General features: G+C 38.6%; 9 protein-coding genes across 9 annotated transcripts; 7 read left to right on the top strand and 2 right to left on the bottom strand.

Moving 5' to 3' along the window:
* The first annotated feature begins 1,549 nt into the window (after positions 1-1,549).
* On the top strand, positions 1,550-2,546 carry LOC149475665 (histone H2B). Its single transcript, XM_089713174.1, has one exon. The coding sequence runs from the start codon at positions 1,580-1,582 to the stop codon at positions 1,952-1,954; it is 375 nt and encodes a 124-aa protein (XP_089569300.1). The 5' UTR covers positions 1,550-1,579; the 3' UTR covers positions 1,955-2,546.
* Positions 2,547-6,786: 4,240 nt separating this feature from the next.
* LOC149475666 (histone H3) lies at positions 6,787-7,453 on the top strand. The gene has a single exon (XM_089712520.1). The coding sequence runs from the start codon at positions 6,910-6,912 to the stop codon at positions 7,318-7,320; it is 411 nt and encodes a 136-aa protein (XP_089568646.1). The 5' UTR covers positions 6,787-6,909; the 3' UTR covers positions 7,321-7,453.
* Positions 7,454-8,015: 562 nt separating this feature from the next.
* Positions 8,016-8,643, bottom strand: LOC149475667 (histone H4). The gene has a single exon (XM_089712617.1). The coding sequence runs from the start codon at positions 8,585-8,587 to the stop codon at positions 8,276-8,278; it is 312 nt and encodes a 103-aa protein (XP_089568743.1). The 5' UTR covers positions 8,588-8,643; the 3' UTR covers positions 8,016-8,275.
* A 2,043-nt stretch (positions 8,644-10,686) lies between these two features.
* LOC149475668 (uncharacterized) lies at positions 10,687-11,594 on the top strand. Its single transcript, XM_089712543.1, has one exon. The coding sequence runs from the start codon at positions 10,734-10,736 to the stop codon at positions 11,565-11,567; it is 834 nt and encodes a 277-aa protein (XP_089568669.1). The 5' UTR covers positions 10,687-10,733; the 3' UTR covers positions 11,568-11,594.
* Positions 11,595-13,040: 1,446 nt separating this feature from the next.
* LOC149475669 (histone H2A) lies at positions 13,041-13,544 on the top strand. Its single transcript, XM_089712545.1, has one exon. The coding sequence runs from the start codon at positions 13,143-13,145 to the stop codon at positions 13,515-13,517; it is 375 nt and encodes a 124-aa protein (XP_089568671.1). The 5' UTR covers positions 13,041-13,142; the 3' UTR covers positions 13,518-13,544.
* Positions 13,545-15,097: 1,553 nt separating this feature from the next.
* Positions 15,098-15,627, top strand: LOC149475670 (histone H2B). Its single transcript, XM_089713173.1, has one exon. The coding sequence runs from the start codon at positions 15,128-15,130 to the stop codon at positions 15,500-15,502; it is 375 nt and encodes a 124-aa protein (XP_089569299.1). The 5' UTR covers positions 15,098-15,127; the 3' UTR covers positions 15,503-15,627.
* A 4,707-nt stretch (positions 15,628-20,334) lies between these two features.
* LOC149475671 (histone H3) lies at positions 20,335-21,001 on the top strand. Its single transcript, XM_089712519.1, has one exon. It carries the CDS (start codon positions 20,458-20,460, stop codon positions 20,866-20,868), a length of 411 nt encoding a protein of 136 aa, XP_089568645.1. The 5' UTR covers positions 20,335-20,457; the 3' UTR covers positions 20,869-21,001.
* Positions 21,002-21,563: 562 nt separating this feature from the next.
* LOC149475672 (histone H4) lies at positions 21,564-22,191 on the bottom strand. Its single transcript, XM_089712616.1, has one exon. It carries the CDS (start codon positions 22,133-22,135, stop codon positions 21,824-21,826), a length of 312 nt encoding a protein of 103 aa, XP_089568742.1. The 5' UTR covers positions 22,136-22,191; the 3' UTR covers positions 21,564-21,823.
* A 2,043-nt stretch (positions 22,192-24,234) lies between these two features.
* LOC149475673 (uncharacterized) lies at positions 24,235-25,142 on the top strand. Its single transcript, XM_089712578.1, has one exon. The coding sequence runs from the start codon at positions 24,282-24,284 to the stop codon at positions 25,113-25,115; it is 834 nt and encodes a 277-aa protein (XP_089568704.1). The 5' UTR covers positions 24,235-24,281; the 3' UTR covers positions 25,116-25,142.
* The last annotated feature ends 545 nt before the right edge of the window (positions 25,143-25,687 follow it).

Genomic DNA, 25,687 nt, shown 5'->3' on the forward strand with positions numbered 1-25,687 from the left:
AATAACGATACAATTACATATTTTTATGTATGTTCATCATAATATTATTATGAATTGTTCAAAAGGCCCTTTTCAGGGCCGCAATATATGTCTTGACAACAACGATAGATAGATAAGAGTTTCTAGCAGCCTAAACTCTCATCTCTTCAGTGATCGTTTACCATTTGACACGTACACCAGAACATGAATAATATTAATCTATGTACAATAAACTAGCTGCGCTCCGCGGTTTCACCCGCATTTAATATTATATTATAATATAGCCTTTAACCCTAGAACCGTACCCGTATTAAAAAAAGTAACATTCATTTGAGTCTTTTTAATTTAATTTATAATGGCATTTTTGTATTTGATCAGTAGTTCCTGAGATTAGCGCGTTCAAACAAACAAACAAACTCTTCAGCTTTATAATATTAGGATATATGTAGATAAGAATTATACATAATAATTATTATAGATGTTTAGTTTATAATAAACCCCTTCTTGTTGAACGCATCAAAATCCGTTCCGTTTCATTTTATGTTTGTTTGTAATATATATTATAATAACTAGCTGTGCCCCGCGGTTTCACCCGCATTGCTCCGCTCCTATTGGTCTTAGCGTGATTATATTATTATATTATAGCCTATAGCCTTCCTCGATAAATGGGCTATCTAACACCGAAATAATTTCTGAAATTCGATTAGTAGTTCCTGAGATTAGCGTGTTCAAATAAACAAACAAACAAACTCTTCAGCTTTATAATATGATTGTTTTCCTATCCTGAAGATTAAGATAAATTATGTAAATTGAATCTTACTATTGTGACAAATATCTGCTCGATGTACGTATTCGAAGCTGATACTGGACTATTTCTCCTTTCTGCAGAGGACAATACCTATATTGTGTTTTCTAGATGATTGCGCAAGTCACTTCGTTTTCGTCAAGCGGGAAACTTGGAATATTGAAAGTAGGGAGGCGAGCAACTGTTTTCATACTTCGTATTGTGTAAGCTGGAAATTTAAATAAATATTAAATCAAGTAAAATTTGATTTATTTAAAGAAAAACCCTTTCCCGTAGGATTTCCGGGATAAAACCTATCTTATGTCCTTTCTCGGGTATCAAAATATCTCTATACCAAATTTCAATCAATCAATATTATAATATCAATATTATATTTATTTTGACAGACATCGTCAGTTTGATTTATTGGTGTCAATTAAAAAAATAAAAAAGTTTAACACAAATAAGGTTTCATATATTATCTTTAATTAAGATATTTTAAAATAAAACCCTCCTTGATGATTCCCAATTCGACTGTAGTCTGTACTGTTATTTTACCTTAGCCTTATGTGATTTAAAAAAAAAAATAAAATGCCAAATGTAAACATCTAAATGATTCACCGCATGTTCACCGCCCACTGTGTGGAGGGGACGCTTACGCTCCACGGTATTGGCCGATAACCAAAAGTGCTAGCTCGCATTACTAACCGACGGCCGTAACGCCGTGTGGCGCGATCTGGACCGGTTTTATACAGAAACGGAAAAAATTTGGAATATACAGTTTCAATTGATTGTACTTATACTACAACAAGCAACATGCCGCCAAAAACGAGTGGAAAGGCCGCCAAGAAGTCCGGAAAAGCGCAGAAGAACATCTCCAAGTCTGACAAGAAAAAGAAGAAGCACAAGAGGAAGGAGAGCTACGCCATTTACATTTACAAGGTGCTCAAGCAGGTCCACCCCGACACCGGTATCTCCTCGAAGGCCATGTCCATCATGAACTCGTTCGTGAACGACATTTTCGAGCGCATCGCCGCGGAGGCGTCCCGGCTCGCTCACTACAACAAGCGGTCGACCATCACGTCGCGAGAGGTGCAAACCTCCGTGCGGCTGCTGCTGCCCGGCGAGCTCGCCAAGCACGCGGTCAGCGAGGGCACAAAGGCTGTCACCAAGTACACGAGCTCCAAGTGAGCGGTGAGCGGTCGTCGGGACAACGGCGTGGCGTGTTCGACTTATCGAACGCCCGCTCGCTCGCGTTTTGTGTTTATTATTATTATATACTATCAAAACAACAACGGCCCTTTTCAGGGCCACAATATATTTCATGAATGAATTGTGTGTGTGTGTACACGCCAAAAATACGTTTCTCCAACACGAACAACAGCAGTGAGAAAAAAAAAAACCTAAAGTTGTAATTTTGAAATTCGAATTTCGAATTATACGTTCAACAATAATTGAGGAGCTTCGGAACAAAAACCGCTAAATCCACTTTCTAAGATTTTTGACAAATCGGAAAAAACGTTTTATTTCTTTGTTTTTTTAGGTAAAAGAGAGTAGAAAATCTTAATATATCAACATTAGCAACATTGTTTGGTGGCCAAATCAACAGACTCGTGTGTGAAGTAATAAACGAAAAAAAAAATAAAAAAAAAATGGATATAGCGGTTTTTGCTTAGACAGTCCGGATTTATCGTTTTTTGAAAAAATCAACTAAGGATTTATCGCTTTGTGAAAAAACCATTAACATTTTTGGTTAAAACTAAGTATATGAGGAATTAAATAATTAAAAATTAAAAATTGATATATCGGTTTTTGTCTCAACCTTATAAAAATCTATCAAATTTATGTAGGATTTATCGGTTTCTGTTAAGATATCAATTTTCTTTTACCTCATCAGTGGATTTATCGGTATCTGTATAGATCATTTAACTTGAAGCGCATTTTTCTACTAGATTCATCGGCTTTAGAACAGATTCAATAAGCTTATCATGTAAAATTATGCAAAAGCATCGAAATTACAAAAAAAAAAGAAAAAAATACAGCATGTCGTTTATCGGTTTTTGTTCCGACCCTCCTCAATTATTAACGTTGGTCATATTTTGTGGGTATGATTTATTTTATTTTATTTACAAACTAGGGCTTCGCCCGTGGTACTATTGGTATTATTTCGCAATAATAAAAAGTAGCCTATGTATGTTCTTTCTCAGCGTCTAAAGATTGCCTGTGCCAAATTTCATCAAAATCGGTCCAGTAGTTTTGATGATGAGCCTATCAAAGTTTTCCTCTTCATTTGTTTCAATAATAAAAAGTAGCCTATGTTCTTTCACAGCGTCTAAAGATTGTCTGTGCCAAATTTCATCAAAATCGGTCCAGTAGTTTTGATGATGAGCCTATTCATTAACAAACAAAGTTTTCCTCTTTATAATATTAGTGTAGATACAATATTATGATTGTCAGATCTACCAACCCGATATGCACACAACATTTCATGAGAATCGATCGAGCCGTTTCGTAGGAGTTTAACTTTAATTGGTTTAGATTATACAGAAGAATAAAATATAATCTAAAAATCTATATAGGTAGGTAGGTAGGTAGGTAGGTAGGTAGGTAGGTAGGTAGGTACGTACAATATAAAAATGAGACCCGTTTCGCGTTGTCACGGCATCACGTGTGAACGGCTGAACCGATTTCGATAATTCTTTCTTATCAAGTATATTCCTTATTATAATATTAGGATATAGATAAAAATTATACATAATTATTATAGATGTTTAGTTTATAATAAACCTTCTTGTTGAACGCATCAAAATCCGTTCCGTTTCATTTTATGTTTGTTTGTAATATAATATATATAATAATAACAACAAACAATTGATGGAAAATTACCATACCTTTCAATGCTGCCTGCCTTTCAATTTTCTCGGTTTTGGAGACGACTGTATATTATGTTTTTATGTTTCCATATTATGCTTTCCAGAAATAAAGACGATGCTTAATTTGTGTGTGCACATGCATGCACATTTTTGCGGTTATCCTAAAAACAAATTCATAATAAATTATATACCATCATGATTTGGCTCGATATTTTTATACATGTTACATAATTTTTTTTCACTCACAACCATTTTATTACTTATATATTAATATAACAACGCAATGCTATTTCATGTACTATCTTTGAATCAATATTATATTTATTTTGACAGACATCGTCAGTTTGATTTATTGGTGTCAATTTAAAAAAATAAAAAAGTTTAACACAAATAAGGTTTCATATCTTTAATTAAGTTAAGATATTAAATAAAATCCTCCTTGATGATTCCCAATTCGACTGTAGTCTGTACTGTTATTTTACCTCAGCCTTATGTCAAAACGTAAATTTAATTGATATACAACAAAAAATTAATATTAATTATTAAATGGAGAAATAATTAAACTTGTACAGTTAATTTGAAGTTCTTTTTTTTTTAATAACTGTTTAACAAATAAATGGTAGATTGATTAGTTATCGCCCGCGGCTGTGCCTGCATTGTTCAGAACGTAACAAATTATATATACTAAAAGCTTCCTCGAGATGCAGCCTATCTATTGAAATAAACCGCATCAAAATCGGTTCTCTAGTTTTAATTATACAAATTTATATAGGGAATATAGCACACACGGACAGACATTCAAACCGATTTTCTGTTATATTTATATAGTTTTGTGTTTTGCAATAGTTTTGGTAAATTAATATTTTGTACTAGATTTCCGCCCGCGGCTTCGCCCGCGTTTTCAAAGGAAAACCCGCATAGTTCCCGTTCCCGCGGGATTTCCGGGATAAAACCTACCCTATGTGTTAATCCAAGTTACCTTCTATATGTGTATTAAATTTCATTGTAATCGGTTCAGTAGTATTTTTCCGGACGTATAGAAATTTTCCTGGCGTATGGAAATTTTCCGGACTGAGAAAATTTTTCCTAACCTTACCTAACCTCTCCTAACCTAACCTAACCTAACCTAACCTAACCCAACCTAACCTAACCTAACCTAACCTAACCTAACGTAACCTAACCTAACCTAACGTAACCTAACCTAACCTAACCTAACCTAACGTAACCTAACGTAACCTAACGTAACGTAACCTAACCTAACGTAACCTAACGTAACGTAACCTAACCTAACCTAACCTAACCTAACCTAACCTAACGTAACCTAACGTAACCTAACCTAACGTAACCTAACGTAACCTAACCTAACCTAACCTAACCTCTCCTAACCTAACCTAACCTAACCTAACGTAACCTAACGTAACCTAACGTAACCTAACCTAACGTAACCTAACGTAACCTAACGTAACCTAACCTAACCTAACCTAACGTAACCTAACCTAACCTAACCTAACCTAACGTAACCTAACGTAACCTAACGTAACCTAACCTAACGTAACCTAACGTAACCTAACGTAACCTAACCTAACCTAACCTAACGTAACCTAACCTAACCTAACCTAACCTAACCTAACCTAACCTAACCTAACCTAACCTAACCTAACCTAACGTAACCTAACGTAACCTAACGTAACCTAACCTAACCTAACCTAACCTAACCTAACCTCTCCTAACCTAACCTAACCTAACCTAACCTAACGTAACCTAACCTAACCTAACGTAACCTAACCTAACCTAACCTAACCTAACCTAACGTAACCTAACGTAACCTAACGTAACGTAACCTAACCTAACGTAACCTAACGTAACCTAACGTAACCTAACGTAACCTAACCTAACCTAACGTAACCTAACCTAACCTCTCCTAACCTCTCCTAACCTAACCTAACCTAACCTAACGTAACCTAACGTAACCTAACCTAACCTAACCTAACCTCTCCTAACCTAACCTAACCTAACCTAACCTAACCTAACGTAACCTAACGTAACCTAACCTAACGTAACCTAACGTAACCTAACCTAACGTAACCTAACCTAACCTAACCTAACCTCTCCTAACCTAACCTAACCTAACCTAACCTAACCTCTCCTAACCTAACCTAACCTAACCTAACCTAACCTAACCTAACCTAACCTCTCCTAACCTAACCTAACCTATCCTTTTCCACCTTATAGAAATTTTTCCTGACGTATAGAAATTTTCCTGGCTTATATAAATGTTCCTGACTTATAGAAATTTTCCTGGCGTATAGAAATTTTCCGGACTTATGAAAATTCTCCTGTCTTATAGAAATTTTCCTTTCTTATGGAATAATCAAGTTGAAGATTACTCGAGATCTCAAAAACGGCGCAACGGATTTTGATGCGGTTTATTTTAATAGATATAATTTTTAAATGTTCATAAAATTTGCAACCGAACGAGGCCGCGGCGAATTTCTAGTTAGGTATATTATGAACGTATTATGTATTTGTTGGTATTTTTTTTTTTAGTGCTGTTTTGTTTTGGTATACGAAAATACCTATGTAGAGTATGAAGTAAAATAAATATAGTTTGAAAAACTAAAAAACACGCTTTCAAGTTAGATACTTACCACTAAAAAGTAGAAAATAATAATTCTTTAATCTTGTAATCAAGCAATAACCAAGACATATTTTATTTTTGAACGCATTTTTATGAAACTTTGCACCTATGTAGAGTATGTATGAAGTAAAATAAAAAAGTAGAATAATTTCCATCCATTTTGGATAAGGTACATGTAAATTTAATGAATAGATCCAGTACGACCATACCATAATGACGAACATAACAATATTATGACATGGGCTGTGTATGACATTGACAATATTATGACAGTGCAGATTGCACATTGCACATTGAAGATCGTTTTTTTTTTTTTTTGTTTTCGAGTTCGAGTAGTTAATTTTGCATCAGGAATCGTGCAAATCCAACACAAAACTTTGATTATTATTATTTTATCTCTCTTTTCTCGACATACACACCGCGCGAACGGTTACTTATCGATGTCTCTCTCGCACTCGACTACGATGAATAACGAAACGGAGACGAGTGTACCTAATGTGTTTATAAAAACGGCGTCGTACGCGTTTTCGTATTCATTCGAAGCGCAACCACTTCTCCGTGCGGTCGTATTTGTTGTTTTATTTCTCTATAATAAATATAGTGAATTCGAATTTCGAACAAGCCCCCCGGTCACAATGGCTCGCACAAAGCAGACCGCTCGCAAGTCCACCGGTGGAAAGGCGCCGAGGAAGCAGCTCGCCACCAAAGCGGCCCGCAAGAGTGCGCCCGCAACCGGTGGCGTGAAGAAGCCCCATCGCTACAGGCCCGGCACGGTTGCTCTGCGTGAGATTCGTCGCTACCAGAAGAGCACTGAGCTACTGATCCGCAAGTTGCCGTTCCAACGTCTCGTCCGTGAGATAGCGCAGGACTTCAAGACCGACCTCCGCTTCCAGAGCTCGGCCGTCATGGCCCTGCAGGAGGCGAGCGAAGCGTACCTCGTAGGTCTATTTGAAGACACCAATCTGTGCGCTATACACGCTAAGAGAGTGACCATTATGCCAAAGGACATTCAATTGGCCCGCCGTATCCGTGGTGAACGCGCCTAAGATCCGTTTGTTGTTTGCATTGTTCGTGTCTCGTGTCGTGTCGTGTGGTGTGTGGTTTCAATATGAAATAACATAACATAACATGACATAGCACAGAGGACACGTCATCGGACATCGAATGTTAAAAAAAAAAGGCCCTTTTCAGGGCCGCACGTGATTCATTTTAATAGTAGGTACCTAACCTAACTATAAACGTTTTCCACTGTGCAGTAACGGAAACATACAACGAAATATCTAATAATATAATGATAATATTGTTATGAGAATGATAAAATGTATTAATATTATTATATTACTATTATAAACAGAAAACTTACCTACCTGATGAATTTTAGATTTTAGTAATGTAATCATTCAGTAGCCATTAACTTTAAATTCTTCTAATGAAATAGTTTTATTTAATACTAGCGGTCCGCCCCGGCTTCGCCCGTGGTACATATTTACGTTTTCTCTACGTAAGAACCATCCTCGTACTTCAAGGAATATAATAAAAAAAGAATTATCGAAATCGGTTCAGCCGTTCTCGAGTTATGCGCTTACCAACACATTTTGCGATTCATTTTTATATTATATATAAGATTATAAATGCGAAAGTTGTTGATGGATGGACGTATGTATGTATGTATGTGTTGAACCGATTACAATGAAATTTAGCACACATAATAATAGAGAGATAATAGAGTACAAGTGAAATGATAGTGAGTGTTGTAGTTTTGCGCGCGTGGGGAAACATATCCATAATACAATAATATATAATATTGTGGAATTAATGAATCGTATGCGGCCCTGAAAAGGGCCTTTTTGTTGTTAATTTGTTTGTTTCAAAATCATCGCCGTGGTGGTCGTACGCCCATCTTTATTCGTACCAAGAATAATTATTAAAAGACCGAATCGATTGCATGGAAGAATTATTGACGTACGTACGAACGGACGGACGATCTTTGAAGTAACACAATTAACCGCCGAATCCGTAGAGGGTACGTCCCTGACGTTTCAGCGCGTACACGACGTCCATTGCGGTGACGGTCTTCCTCTTTGCGTGCTCGGTGTAAGTGACGGCGTCACGGATCACGTTCTCGAGGAATACCTTGAGAACGCCGCGCGTCTCTTCGTATATCAAACCGGATATACGCTTGACGCCACCCCTGCGAGCGAGACGACGGATCGCGGGCTTCGTGATACCCTGGATGTTGTCACGGAGCACCTTCCTGTGCCGCTTAGCGCCACCTTTTCCGAGCCCCTTGCCTCCTTTACCGCGGCCTGTCATATCGCCGACTGTCTTGCGTTATTCTACTCGTTTACTTGCTTACTCGCTGCGTGCCCGAAAGCTTGTGCGCTCCGCGCCATTTCATGTCAGACTTTTATACACACACATTATACACGCGTTTCGCTCGGCTCGCCCTCGACGCGCGACGGAGACGGATAGATATATCGTGCATATCGAGGGACTGCGTTAATAATCTTTGAATAATAATAATAATAACTCAATCACAACAATTGACAACATTTCATTTTTTAATCACATATTTTAAGAGAAATTAAATAAAAAAAAAAAAATAACGATAAATGTGATGATGACGTCATACATACGGAGGAATAAAAAATAAAAATACTATCACATTTACACTAGACATTAACAGGGTAGGTATGGCATGTGTCAAATTTCATATTAATGTAATTTTTGTGAATTATTATATAAATAAGTAGCTTGAAATTTTTTGAAATGTATATAATATTATATCGTCATTACTTAATTAACTTACTTGTGTTGTTATCATTATCCTTCTAATATTATAAATGTTACTATTTCACGCAAATATTACTGAACTGATTACAATGAACTTGGATTAACACATAGGATAGGTTTTATCCTGTTGAAAAAAAAAAAATAAAAATCGACACAGCAAATTAAATAAGTAATTATTATTAACCAACTCTCTATCTATAAATATAGATCCCTCGTAGTTATTAAGTATAGTAGAGCCATTTTAAAATAGGCAACATTTGACAGTTCAACAAAATTCAACAACGTAACCTAGTAACGACGACATAGAATAACAAGATATTTCGTTTTGTTAGAACTGCACATTTGCTTAACTTTTTTCAATTACGACTACATAATATTAATTATAATAATAATGACCGATAAAAGTAATTTTTTTTTAAGATTTCATTTTACTGATAAACCATTCTAAACATAATAAATACCAGAGACGTTACTCTAAAAATCGAAATCTGACATCTAGAATCGAATGCTTCACTTTAATCGATGTTTACTGCGCTCAGGTGCATTACGAAGATTTAAGGAATCTACAACGGTACGACAATAATAATTCATCAAAACATGGATACGTCATTGTCGCTATTGAATTAATTGTAATTGCAGTTGATGATGATGATATAGGTATAAGTAACTTAATGATTAGGTAAATAATAAACTATTAATTAACTACCTACATTCGTGTTATTATCGATTCGTCATAATATTGTTACTACTCCTCTGTCTATTATTTAGGTATTGCTTATTATGCGTTATTATGCGACGATATTAAGTTAACACAATAATAATATTATAATAAATACGCAATTGTGAATCGTAGTCTCGTTCTCGCGCGGCCTATATAATATTTTGACAATATTAAAACGTGCGGGCGTTGCGGTGTGGTGTGCGTACTATGTACCTACTAGCTGTTAGTACCTGTGACTGTGAATATATTGTGACAAATATGTGACATTTATTTATAATATTGTCATTTCGTTATTGTGGCACATTCGTATTGTTATTATTTTTGTATTTAAAGGACGTTAAACATATTCGACCGATCGCCGAACTGTGTGTGTAGCCGGCCGCGCGGTCGTCGTTTGCGTTATGCTGTTCTACAACAGGTCACATTCATCCCCCTAAAAACCGTCGCAAACATATTATATGGCGATTACGAATAGTTTCACCTTAACGTCTGTATATCAGTGTATTGAGAGAGCCTTTTTCGAAACGACAATCGGTTTAATTACAGGTGAAATGATAATTTTAAAGTTGACACCGCGCACGCGGATAGCCCTTGGCAAAATTTAAACGTCCATCGCTATCGATGCGCTCCTCGAGCGTCGCGCGGGCTTGCACACTACGAGGGCCGATCTCAAAAGGGACGAGAAACATGTGAAACGTATACTTTTAAACGTTAATTTCACGTAAAATATACGTTCGAACGGAGGCATGTTAGTGAAAAGTTTCAAGCGCGACCGCGAGAAAACGTATCTCGATTGCACGGTTCCCCGTGAGGTAAACCGTCCAGTCGATTCCTACACTAGCGACACCGTACGTCGAATAGAGTGAAACCTACTACTACTTATATATACTAATAATTATTATTACATACTATTGTCGACGTAAAGTTGAATTTTAATTAACAAAAATGGCAGACACCGCAGTCGAAACTGAAACTCCGGCGCCAGCGTCGACGCCCGCGAAGAAAGCGCCCAAAGCAGCAGCAGCAGCAGCAGCAGCGGCGTCGGGAGGAGCCAAGAAAGCGGCCAAAGCAAGATTGGCGCACCCGAAGACGTCGGAAATGGTGAACACTGCTATCAGCGATCTCAAAGAGCGTAGCGGCTCTTCCCTGCAGGCGATCAAGAAGTACATATCGGCCACGTACAAGGTGGACGCGGATAAACTGGCGCCGTTCATTAGGAGATATCTCAAGGGCGCCGTCGAATCCGGCACGCTCGTTCAGACGAAGGGCAAGGGCGCATCTGGCTCGTTCAAACTGGAGTCAAAGTCCTCCGCGGCCAAGAAGAAGACCTCTCCGTCGAGCGGAGCCGCCGGCAAGGGCTCCGGAGCGGCGGCGGCGGCCGTCAAGGTGCGCAAATCTGGCGGCGGTGGCAAGGCGCAAGCGGCCGCCAAAAAGACGGCCGTCAACGCAGGCAGCAGGTCCAAGAAGGCGGCGGCAGCCGCCGCCGCAGCAGCGGCCGCAGACTCGTCGTCCTCGCCGTCCAAGTCGAAAGCGTCAGCGGTGAAAGACAAGAAAGTAGCTGCAGGCAGAAAGAAGCCCGCCGCGGCCGCCAAGAAGGCGCCGGCTGCGGGCAAGGCGGCCGCAAAACCCGCCGCAGCAGCGTCGGCCGCCGCGCCGAAGGCTAAGAGGAGTGCCAAACCGCCGACGAAGAAGCCGAAGGCACCGAAACCGAAGAAAGCGGCAACGCCAAAATCCAAAGCGGCCACCGCCAAGAAAGCCTCGGCCGCGTCCAAGAAGTGAACGTGTGGTGTGCGTGCAATCGATCAATCGCAAGCGCAAGCGCAACCTAATTCGACTTCGAGGAAGGTTAAGGTTGGAACTGGTTATGCAGTGCAGCGGCGACGGCGAGTGCATCGGGCACAAGTCTCAGCAAAATAGATACATATTATCTATCGCCAAAAAGCCCTTCTCAGGGCTAACATATATTTTCGAATGCGCACTCACTACGAACGTTAACGTTTCCTTCCAATTTGCGAGGACGAACAAGCAACTTGTAGGTACCTACACAATAAAACTACAATTATTACAATTTTACAAATTACATAATAGTTATGTAACATCATAATATATTATAGTAGCAACATGCATGCACAATATAATAACAACAAGAAAATCAAATCTACTACTAACTAATCTACAGCTTTACGTTAGGTTAGGTTTAGGTTTAGGTTTAGGTTAGGTTAGGTTAGGTTAGGTTAGGTTAGGTTTCTTAAAAAAAAACTACACAGAAATAGGAGCCCCGCGAAGCGGGGCTCCGTCGACGCGCAATGAAATAAGGAATAAAAAAAAAACATCAAAATATACCTACGTAATACGTACGGTAAACACACACGTTACTTTTTACCTTCAACTTGCAAAATAAAATATTATGTAACTATTCATCGCACACTGCAACACGCTACCACACAGACACAGACACAGACACAGACACAGACACAGACACAGACACAGACACAGACACAGACACAGACACAGACACAGACACAGACACAGACACAGCACAGACACCGCCCGCCCGCCCCACACCAGCGCACGCCGCCCGACCGACCGCCCGCCCGACGCCCGACTCCCGATAGTACATTTTACCGAAACTTACTAAATACCTACTCTCTAAAATCTATACATACCTACTGCTATGAATAATTATTATTAATACCTAATTATTGATGGTTGTCTAGACAACACAGTCTGTTTCTGTCACCTGACAAGTTACTTTAAAAACAATCAACTAATCGTTATTATTATGAGTAACTAGCGGTCCGCCCCGGCTTCGCCCGTGGTAGGTACATATTTACGTTTTCTCTACATAAAAACCATCCTCGTACTTCAAGGAATATAATAAAAAAAAAAAGAATTATCGAAATCGGTTCAGCCGTTCCCGAGTTATGCGCTTACCAACACATTTTGCGATTCATTTTTATATAATATGAGTAATAATAATATTTGGGGATGCTGTACACCGAATCAAAAAAAAAAATAATATTAATTAAAAGATGCTTAAATATTGTTTGTGTGTGAAATGTGAAAAAAAAAAATTATCATTTTGTAAATAAATAAAATATTATATTGTACATAACAATATATTATTATTATTTGACACGGTCGTGTTCACTGCGCATCGCTCGTCGTTTGTGTTCGCTCGCATTTCACGGCGTCATGCCCACCGCAATCACTAGGACGCGTAGCCGTACACGGTACAATATATATTAAATCCGATGGTAATGTTTAAAAAAAACATACTTTAGTGATCGGCGCGTATCGTTGTACGTATCAGTTTTTCGTTTATTATACTGTCAAAGAAGAAAACCGTAAATAATGTCTGGACGCGGTAAAGGCGGTAAAGTGAAGGGGAAGGCAAAGTCACGTTCCAACCGTGCCGGTCTGCAGTTCCCCGTCGGCCGTATTCACAGATTGCTCAGGAAGGGCAATTACGCGGAGCGCGTGGGCGCCGGTGCCCCGGTCTACCTGGCGGCCGTGATGGAGTACCTGGCGGCTGAAGTTCTCGAGTTGGCCGGCAACGCGGCGCGCGACAACAAGAAGACTAGAATTATTCCGAGACATCTGCAATTGGCCATACGTAACGACGAAGAGCTGAACAAGCTCCTCTCCGGCGTGACCATAGCACAGGGCGGTGTATTGCCTAACATTCAGGCTGTGCTGCTGCCCAAGAAGACGGAGAAGAAGGCCTAATTGGATTGCATTGCATTGCATTGCATTTACCAATAACGATACAATTACATATTTTTATGTATGTTCATCATAATATTATTATGAATTGTTCAAAAGGCCCTTTTCAGGGCCGCAATATATGTCTTGACAACAACGATAGATAGATAAGAGTTTCTAGCAGCCTAAACTCTCATCTCTTCAGTGATCGTTTACCATTTGACACGTACACCAGAACATGAATAATATTAATCTATGTACAATAAACTAGCTGCGCTCCGCGGTTTCACCCGCATTTAATATTATATTATAATATAGCCTTTAACCCTAGAACCGTACCCGTATTAAAAAAAGTAACATTCATTTGAGTCTTTTTAATTTAATTTATAATGGCATTTTTGTATTTGATCAGTAGTTCCTGAGATTAGCGCGTTCAAACAAACAAACAAACTCTTCAGCTTTATAATATTAGGATATATGTAGATAAGAATTATACATAATAATTATTATAGATGTTTAGTTTATAATAAACCCCTTCTTGTTGAACGCATCAAAATCCGTTCCGTTTCATTTTATGTTTGTTTGTAATATATATTATAATAACTAGCTGTGCCCCGCGGTTTCACCCGCATTGCTCCGCTCCTATTGGTCTTAGCGTGATTATATTATTATATTATAGCCTATAGCCTTCCTCGATAAATGGGCTATCTAACACCGAAATAATTTCTGAAATTCGATTAGTAGTTCCTGAGATTAGCGTGTTCAAATAAACAAACAAACAAACTCTTCAGCTTTATAATATGATTGTTTTCCTATCCTGAAGATTAAGATAAATTATGTAAATTGAATCTTACTATTGTGACAAATATCTGCTCGATGTACGTATTCGAAGCTGATACTGGACTATTTCTCCTTTCTGCAGAGGACAATACCTATATTGTGTTTTCTAGATGATTGCGCAAGTCACTTCGTTTTCGTCAAGCGGGAAACTTGGAATATTGAAAGTAGGGAGGCGAGCAACTGTTTTCATACTTCGTATTGTGTAAGCTGGAAATTTAAATAAATATTAAATCAAGTAAAATTTGATTTATTTAAAGAAAAACCCTTTCCCGTAGGATTTCCGGGATAAAACCTATCTTATGTCCTTTCTCGGGTATCAAAATATCTCTATACCAAATTTCAATCAATCAATATTATAATATCAATATTATATTTATTTTGACAGACATCGTCAGTTTGATTTATTGGTGTCAATTAAAAAAATAAAAAAGTTTAACACAAATAAGGTTTCATATATTATCTTTAATTAAGATATTTTAAAATAAAACCCTCCTTGATGATTCCCAATTCGACTGTAGTCTGTACTGTTATTTTACCTTAGCCTTATGTGATTTAAAAAAAAAAATAAAATGCCAAATGTAAACATCTAAATGATTCACCGCATGTTCACCGCCCACTGTGTGGAGGGGACGCTTACGCTCCACGGTATTGGCCGATAACCAAAAGTGCTAGCTCGCATTACTAACCGACGGCCGTAACGCCGTGTGGCGCGATCTGGACCGGTTTTATACAGAAACGGAAAAAATTTGGAATATACAGTTTCAATTGATTGTACTTATACTACAACAAGCAACATGCCGCCAAAAACGAGTGGAAAGGCCGCCAAGAAGTCCGGAAAAGCGCAGAAGAACATCTCCAAGTCTGACAAGAAAAAGAAGAAGCACAAGAGGAAGGAGAGCTACGCCATTTACATTTACAAGGTGCTCAAGCAGGTCCACCCCGACACCGGTATCTCCTCGAAGGCCATGTCCATCATGAACTCGTTCGTGAACGACATTTTCGAGCGCATCGCCGCGGAGGCGTCCCGGCTCGCTCACTACAACAAGCGGTCGACCATCACGTCGCGAGAGGTGCAAACCTCCGTGCGGCTGCTGCTGCCCGGCGAGCTCGCCAAGCACGCGGTCAGCGAGGGCACAAAGGCTGTCACCAAGTACACGAGCTCCAAGTGAGCGGTGAGCGGTCGTCGGGACAACGGCGTGGCGTGTTCGACTTATCGAACGCCCGCTCGCTCGCGTTTTGTGTTTATTATTATTATATACTATCAAAACAACAACGGCCCTTTTCAGGGCCACAATATATTTCATGAATGAATTGTGTGTGTGTGTACACGCCAAAAATACGTTTCTCCAACACGAACAACAGCAGTGAGAAAAAAAAAAACCTAAAGTTGTAATTTTGAAATTCGAATTTCGAATTATACGTTCAACAATAATTGAGGAGCTTCGGAACAAAAACCGCTAAATCCACTTTCTAAGATTTTTGACAAATCGGAAAAAACGTTTTATTTCTTTGTTTTTTTAGGTAAAAGAGAGTAGAAAATCTTAATATATCAACATTAGCAACATTGTTTGGTGGCCAAATCAACAGACTCGTGTGTGAAGTAATAAACGAAAAAAAAAATAAAAAAAAAATGGATATAGCGGTTTTTGCTTAGACAGTCCGGATTTATCGTTTTTTGAAAAAATCAACTAAGGATTTATCGCTTTGTGAAAAAACCATTAACATTTTTGGTTAAAACTAAGTATATGAGGAATTAAATAATTAAAAATTAAAAATTGATATATCGGTTTTTGTCTCAACCTTATAAAAATCTATCAAATTTATGTAGGATTTATCGGTTTCTGTTAAGATATCAATTTTCTTTTACCTCATCAGTGGATTTATCGGTATCTGTATAGATCATTTAACTTGAAGCGCATTTTTCTACTAGATTCATCGGCTTTAGAACAGATTCAATAAGCTTATCATGTAAAATTATGCAAAAGCATCGAAATTACAAAAAAAAAAGAAAAAAATACAGCATGTCGTTTATCGGTTTTTGTTCCGACCCTCCTCAATTATTAACGTTGGTCATATTTTGTGGGTATGATTTATTTTATTTTATTTACAAACTAGGGCTTCGCCCGTGGTACTATTGGTATTATTTCGCAATAATAAAAAGTAGCCTATGTATGTTCTTTCTCAGCGTCTAAAGATTGCCTGTGCCAAATTTCATCAAAATCGGTCCAGTAGTTTTGATGATGAGCCTATCAAAGTTTTCCTCTTCATTTGTTTCAATAATAAAAAGTAGCCTATGTTCTTTCACAGCGTCTAAAGATTGTCTGTGCCAAATTTCATCAAAATCGGTCCAGTAGTTTTGATGATGAGCCTATTCATTAACAAACAAAGTTTTCCTCTTTATAATATTAGTGTAGATACAATATTATGATTGTCAGATCTACCAACCCGATATGCACACAACATTTCATGAGAATCGATCGAGCCGTTTCGTAGGAGTTTAACTTTAATTGGTTTAGATTATACAGAAGAATAAAATATAATCTAAAAATCTATATAGGTAGGTAGGTAGGTAGGTAGGTAGGTAGGTAGGTAGGTAGGTACGTACAATATAAAAATGAGACCCGTTTCGCGTTGTCACGGCATCACGTGTGAACGGCTGAACCGATTTCGATAATTCTTTCTTATCAAGTATATTCCTTATTATAATATTAGGATATAGATAAAAATTATACATAATTATTATAGATGTTTAGTTTATAATAAACCTTCTTGTTGAACGCATCAAAATCCGTTCCGTTTCATTTTATGTTTGTTTGTAATATAATATATATAATAATAACAACAAACAATTGATGGAAAATTACCATACCTTTCAATGCTGCCTGCCTTTCAATTTTCTCGGTTTTGGAGACGACTGTATATTATGTTTTTATGTTTCCATATTATGCTTTCCAGAAATAAAGACGATGCTTAATTTGTGTGTGCACATGCATGCACATTTTTGCGGTTATCCTAAAAACAAATTCATAATAAATTATATACCATCATGATTTGGCTCGATATTTTTATACATGTTACATAATTTTTTTTCACTCACAACCATTTTATTACTTATATATTAATATAACAACGCAATGCTATTTCATGTACTATCTTTGAATCAATATTATATTTATTTTGACAGACATCGTCAGTTTGATTTATTGGTGTCAATTTAAAAAAATAAAAAAGTTTAACACAAATAAGGTTTCATATCTTTAATTAAGTTAAGATATTAAATAAAATCCTCCTTGATGATTCCCAATTCGACTGTAGTCTGTACTGTTATTTTACCTCAGCCTTATGTCAAAACGTAAATTTAATTGATATACAACAAAAAATTAATATTAATTATTAAATGGAGAAATAATTAAACTTGTACAGTTAATTTGAAGTTCTTTTTTTTTTAATAACTGTTTAACAAATAAATGGTAGATTGATTAGTTATCGCCCGCGGCTGTGCCTGCATTGTTCAGAACGTAACAAATTATATATACTAAAAGCTTCCTCGAGATGCAGCCTATCTATTGAAATAAACCGCATCAAAATCGGTTCTCTAGTTTTAATTATACAAATTTATATAGGGAATATAGCACACACGGACAGACATTCAAACCGATTTTCTGTTATATTTATATAGTTTTGTGTTTTGCAATAGTTTTGGTAAATTAATATTTTGTACTAGATTTCCGCCCGCGGCTTCGCCCGCGTTTTCAAAGGAAAACCCGCATAGTTCCCGTTCCCGCGGGATTTCCGGGATAAAACCTACCCTATGTGTTAATCCAAGTTACCTTCTATATGTGTATTAAATTTCATTGTAATCGGTTCAGTAGTATTTTTCCGGACGTATAGAAATTTTCCTGGCGTATGGAAATTTTCCGGACTGAGAAAATTTTTCCTAACCTTACCTAACCTCTCCTAACCTAACCTAACCTAACCTAACCTAACCCAACCTAACCTAACCTAACCTAACCTAACCTAACGTAACCTAACCTAACCTAACGTAACCTAACCTAACCTAACCTAACCTAACGTAACCTAACGTAACCTAACGTAACGTAACCTAACCTAACGTAACCTAACGTAACGTAACCTAACCTAACCTAACCTAACCTAACCTAACCTAACGTAACCTAACGTAACCTAACCTAACGTAACCTAACGTAACCTAACCTAACCTAACCTAACCTCTCCTAACCTAACCTAACCTAACCTAACGTAACCTAACGTAACCTAACGTAACCTAACCTAACGTAACCTAACGTAACCTAACGTAACCTAACCTAACCTAACCTAACGTAACCTAACCTAACCTAACCTAACCTAACGTAACCTAACGTAACCTAACGTAACCTAACCTAACGTAACCTAACGTAACCTAACGTAACCTAACCTAACCTAACCTAACGTAACCTAACCTAACCTAACCTAACCTAACCTAACCTAACCTAACCTAACCTAACCTAACCTAACCTAACGTAACCTAACGTAACCTAACGTAACCTAACCTAACCTAACCTAACCTAACCTAACCTCTCCTAACCTAACCTAACCTAACCTAACCTAACGTAACCTAACCTAACCTAACGTAACCTAACCTAACCTAACCTAACCTAACCTAACGTAACCTAACGTAACCTAACGTAACGTAACCTAACCTAACGTAACCTAACGTAACCTAACGTAACCTAACGTAACCTAACCTAACCTAACGTAACCTAACCTAACCTCTCCTAACCTCTCCTAACCTAACCTAACCTAACCTAACGTAACCTAACGTAACCTAACCTAACCTAACCTAACCTCTCCTAACCTAACCTAACCTAACCTAACCTAACCTAACGTAACCTAACGTAACCTAACCTAACGTAACCTAACGTAACCTAACCTAACGTAACCTAACCTAACCTAACCTAACCTCTCCTAACCTAACCTAACCTAACCTAACCTAACCTCTCCTAACCTAACCTAACCTAACCTAACCTAACCTAACCTAACCTAACCTCTCCTAACCTAACCTAACCTATCCTTTTCCACCTTATAGAAATTTTTCCTGACGTATAGAAATTTTCCTGGCTTATATAAATGTTCCTGACTTATAGAAATTTTCCTGGCGTATAGAAATTTTCCGGACTTATGAAAATTCTCCTGTCTTATAGAAATTTTCCTTTCTTATGGAATAATCAAGTTGAAGATTACTCGAGATCTCAAAAACGGCGCAACGGATTTTGATGCGGTTTATTTTAATAGATATAATTTTTAAATGTTCATAAAATTTGCAACCGAACGAGGCCGCGGCGAATTTCTAGTTAGGTATATTATGAACGTATTATGTATTTGTTGGTATTTTTTTTTTTAGTGCTGTTTTGTTTTGGTATACGAAAATACCTATGTAGAGTATGAAGTAAAATAAATATAGTTTGAAAAACTAAAAAACACGCTTTCAAGTTAGATACTTACCACTAAAAAGTAGAAAATAATAATTCTTTAATCTTGTAATCAAGCAATAACCAAGACATATTTTATTTTTGAACGCATTTTTATGAAACTTTGCACCTATGTAGAGTATGTATGAAGTAAAATAAAAAAGTAGAATAATTTCCATCCATTTTGGATAAGGTACATGTAAATTTAATGAATAGATCCAGTACGACCATACCATAATGACGAACATAACAATATTATGACATGGGCTGTGTATGACATTGACAATATTATGACAGTGCAGATTGCACATTGCACATTGAAGATCGTTTTTTTTTTTTTTTGTTTTCGAGTTCGAGTAGTTAATTTTGCATCAGGAATCGTGCAAATCCAACACAAAACTTTGATTATTATTATTTTATCTCTCTTTTCTCGACATACACACCGCGCGAACGGTTACTTATCGATGTCTCTCTCGCACTCGACTACGATGAATAACGAAACGGAGACGAGTGTACCTAATGTGTTTATAAAAACGGCGTCGTACGCGTTTTCGTATTCATTCGAAGCGCAACCACTTCTCCGTGCGGTCGTATTTGTTGTTTTATTTCTCTATAATAAATATAGTGAATTCGAATTTCGAACAAGCCCCCCGGTCACAATGGCTCGCACAAAGCAGACCGCTCGCAAGTCCACCGGTGGAAAGGCGCCGAGGAAGCAGCTCGCCACCAAAGCGGCCCGCAAGAGTGCGCCCGCAACCGGTGGCGTGAAGAAGCCCCATCGCTACAGGCCCGGCACGGTTGCTCTGCGTGAGATTCGTCGCTACCAGAAGAGCACTGAGCTACTGATCCGCAAGTTGCCGTTCCAACGTCTCGTCCGTGAGATAGCGCAGGACTTCAAGACCGACCTCCGCTTCCAGAGCTCGGCCGTCATGGCCCTGCAGGAGGCGAGCGAAGCGTACCTCGTAGGTCTATTTGAAGACACCAATCTGTGCGCTATACACGCTAAGAGAGTGACCATTATGCCAAAGGACATTCAATTGGCCCGCCGTATCCGTGGTGAACGCGCCTAAGATCCGTTTGTTGTTTGCATTGTTCGTGTCTCGTGTCGTGTCGTGTGGTGTGTGGTTTCAATATGAAATAACATAACATAACATGACATAGCACAGAGGACACGTCATCGGACATCGAATGTTAAAAAAAAAAGGCCCTTTTCAGGGCCGCACGTGATTCATTTTAATAGTAGGTACCTAACCTAACTATAAACGTTTTCCACTGTGCAGTAACGGAAACATACAACGAAATATCTAATAATATAATGATAATATTGTTATGAGAATGATAAAATGTATTAATATTATTATATTACTATTATAAACAGAAAACTTACCTACCTGATGAATTTTAGATTTTAGTAATGTAATCATTCAGTAGCCATTAACTTTAAATTCTTCTAATGAAATAGTTTTATTTAATACTAGCGGTCCGCCCCGGCTTCGCCCGTGGTACATATTTACGTTTTCTCTACGTAAGAACCATCCTCGTACTTCAAGGAATATAATAAAAAAAGAATTATCGAAATCGGTTCAGCCGTTCTCGAGTTATGCGCTTACCAACACATTTTGCGATTCATTTTTATATTATATATAAGATTATAAATGCGAAAGTTGTTGATGGATGGACGTATGTATGTATGTATGTGTTGAACCGATTACAATGAAATTTAGCACACATAATAATAGAGAGATAATAGAGTACAAGTGAAATGATAGTGAGTGTTGTAGTTTTGCGCGCGTGGGGAAACATATCCATAATACAATAATATATAATATTGTGGAATTAATGAATCGTATGCGGCCCTGAAAAGGGCCTTTTTGTTGTTAATTTGTTTGTTTCAAAATCATCGCCGTGGTGGTCGTACGCCCATCTTTATTCGTACCAAGAATAATTATTAAAAGACCGAATCGATTGCATGGAAGAATTATTGACGTACGTACGAACGGACGGACGATCTTTGAAGTAACACAATTAACCGCCGAATCCGTAGAGGGTACGTCCCTGACGTTTCAGCGCGTACACGACGTCCATTGCGGTGACGGTCTTCCTCTTTGCGTGCTCGGTGTAAGTGACGGCGTCACGGATCACGTTCTCGAGGAATACCTTGAGAACGCCGCGCGTCTCTTCGTATATCAAACCGGATATACGCTTGACGCCACCCCTGCGAGCGAGACGACGGATCGCGGGCTTCGTGATACCCTGGATGTTGTCACGGAGCACCTTCCTGTGCCGCTTAGCGCCACCTTTTCCGAGCCCCTTGCCTCCTTTACCGCGGCCTGTCATATCGCCGACTGTCTTGCGTTATTCTACTCGTTTACTTGCTTACTCGCTGCGTGCCCGAAAGCTTGTGCGCTCCGCGCCATTTCATGTCAGACTTTTATACACACACATTATACACGCGTTTCGCTCGGCTCGCCCTCGACGCGCGACGGAGACGGATAGATATATCGTGCATATCGAGGGACTGCGTTAATAATCTTTGAATAATAATAATAATAACTCAATCACAACAATTGACAACATTTCATTTTTTAATCACATATTTTAAGAGAAATTAAATAAAAAAAAAAAAATAACGATAAATGTGATGATGACGTCATACATACGGAGGAATAAAAAATAAAAATACTATCACATTTACACTAGACATTAACAGGGTAGGTATGGCATGTGTCAAATTTCATATTAATGTAATTTTTGTGAATTATTATATAAATAAGTAGCTTGAAATTTTTTGAAATGTATATAATATTATATCGTCATTACTTAATTAACTTACTTGTGTTGTTATCATTATCCTTCTAATATTATAAATGTTACTATTTCACGCAAATATTACTGAACTGATTACAATGAACTTGGATTAACACATAGGATAGGTTTTATCCTGTTGAAAAAAAAAAAATAAAAATCGACACAGCAAATTAAATAAGTAATTATTATTAACCAACTCTCTATCTATAAATATAGATCCCTCGTAGTTATTAAGTATAGTAGAGCCATTTTAAAATAGGCAACATTTGACAGTTCAACAAAATTCAACAACGTAACCTAGTAACGACGACATAGAATAACAAGATATTTCGTTTTGTTAGAACTGCACATTTGCTTAACTTTTTTCAATTACGACTACATAATATTAATTATAATAATAATGACCGATAAAAGTAATTTTTTTTTAAGATTTCATTTTACTGATAAACCATTCTAAACATAATAAATACCAGAGACGTTACTCTAAAAATCGAAATCTGACATCTAGAATCGAATGCTTCACTTTAATCGATGTTTACTGCGCTCAGGTGCATTACGAAGATTTAAGGAATCTACAACGGTACGACAATAATAATTCATCAAAACATGGATACGTCATTGTCGCTATTGAATTAATTGTAATTGCAGTTGATGATGATGATATAGGTATAAGTAACTTAATGATTAGGTAAATAATAAACTATTAATTAACTACCTACATTCGTGTTATTATCGATTCGTCATAATATTGTTACTACTCCTCTGTCTATTATTTAGGTATTGCTTATTATGCGTTATTATGCGACGATATTAAGTTAACACAATAATAATATTATAATAAATACGCAATTGTGAATCGTAGTCTCGTTCTCGCGCGGCCTATATAATATTTTGACAATATTAAAACGTGCGGGCGTTGCGGTGTGGTGTGCGTACTATGTACCTACTAGCTGTTAGTACCTGTGACTGTGAATATATTGTGACAAATATGTGACATTTATTTATAATATTGTCATTTCGTTATTGTGGCACATTCGTATTGTTATTATTTTTGTATTTAAAGGACGTTAAACATATTCGACCGATCGCCGAACTGTGTGTGTAGCCGGCCGCGCGGTCGTCGTTTGCGTTATGCTGTTCTACAACAGGTCACATTCATCCCCCTAAAAACCGTCGCAAACATATTATATGGCGATTACGAATAGTTTCACCTTAACGTCTGTATATCAGTGTATTGAGAGAGCCTTTTTCGAAACGACAATCGGTTTAATTACAGGTGAAATGATAATTTTAAAGTTGACACCGCGCACGCGGATAGCCCTTGGCAAAATTTAAACGTCCATCGCTATCGATGCGCTCCTCGAGCGTCGCGCGGGCTTGCACACTACGAGGGCCGATCTCAAAAGGGACGAGAAACATGTGAAACGTATACTTTTAAACGTTAATTTCACGTAAAATATACGTTCGAACGGAGGCATGTTAGTGAAAAGTTTCAAGCGCGACCGCGAGAAAACGTATCTCGATTGCACGGTTCCCCGTGAGGTAAACCGTCCAGTCGATTCCTACACTAGCGACACCGTACGTCGAATAGAGTGAAACCTACTACTACTTATATATACTAATAATTATTATTACATACTATTGTCGACGTAAAGTTGAATTTTAATTAACAAAAATGGCAGACACCGCAGTCGAAACTGAAACTCCGGCGCCAGCGTCGACGCCCGCGAAGAAAGCGCCCAAAGCAGCAGCAGCAGCAGCAGCAGCGGCGTCGGGAGGAGCCAAGAAAGCGGCCAAAGCAAGATTGGCGCACCCGAAGACGTCGGAAATGGTGAACACTGCTATCAGCGATCTCAAAGAGCGTAGCGGCTCTTCCCTGCAGGCGATCAAGAAGTACATATCGGCCACGTACAAGGTGGACGCGGATAAACTGGCGCCGTTCATTAGGAGATATCTCAAGGGCGCCGTCGAATCCGGCACGCTCGTTCAGACGAAGGGCAAGGGCGCATCTGGCTCGTTCAAACTGGAGTCAAAGTCCTCCGCGGCCAAGAAGAAGACCTCTCCGTCGAGCGGAGCCGCCGGCAAGGGCTCCGGAGCGGCGGCGGCGGCCGTCAAGGTGCGCAAATCTGGCGGCGGTGGCAAGGCGCAAGCGGCCGCCAAAAAGACGGCCGTCAACGCAGGCAGCAGGTCCAAGAAGGCGGCGGCAGCCGCCGCCGCAGCAGCGGCCGCAGACTCGTCGTCCTCGCCGTCCAAGTCGAAAGCGTCAGCGGTGAAAGACAAGAAAGTAGCTGCAGGCAGAAAGAAGCCCGCCGCGGCCGCCAAGAAGGCGCCGGCTGCGGGCAAGGCGGCCGCAAAACCCGCCGCAGCAGCGTCGGCCGCCGCGCCGAAGGCTAAGAGGAGTGCCAAACCGCCGACGAAGAAGCCGAAGGCACCGAAACCGAAGAAAGCGGCAACGCCAAAATCCAAAGCGGCCACCGCCAAGAAAGCCTCGGCCGCGTCCAAGAAGTGAACGTGTGGTGTGCGTGCAATCGATCAATCGCAAGCGCAAGCGCAACCTAATTCGACTTCGAGGAAGGTTAAGGTTGGAACTGGTTATGCAGTGCAGCGGCGACGGCGAGTGCATCGGGCACAAGTCTCAGCAAAATAGATACATATTATCTATCGCCAAAAAGCCCTTCTCAGGGCTAACATATATTTTCGAATGCGCACTCACTACGAACGTTAACGTTTCCTTCCAATTTGCGAGGACGAACAAGCAACTTGTAGGTACCTACACAATAAAACTACAATTATTACAATTTTACAAATTACATAATAGTTATGTAACATCATAATATATTATAGTAGCAACATGCATGCACAATATAATAACAACAAGAAAATCAAATCTACTACTAACTAATCTACAGCTTTACGTTAGGTTAGGTTTAGGTTTAGGTTTAGGTTAGGTTAGGTTAGGTTAGGTTAGGTTAGGTTTCTTAAAAAAAAACTACACAGAAATAGGAGCCCCGCGAAGCGGGGCTCCGTCGACGCGCAATGAAATAAGGAATAAAAAAAAAACATCAAAATATACCTACGTAA

Source organism: Colias philodice, chromosome 29, assembly GCF_061535455.1.
Source record: "Colias philodice isolate Cphi_HAF_F1 chromosome 29, ilColPhil1 Martin Lab GWU primary, whole genome shotgun sequence".
Classification (NCBI taxonomy): Eukaryota; Metazoa; Arthropoda; class Insecta; order Lepidoptera; family Pieridae; genus Colias; species Colias philodice.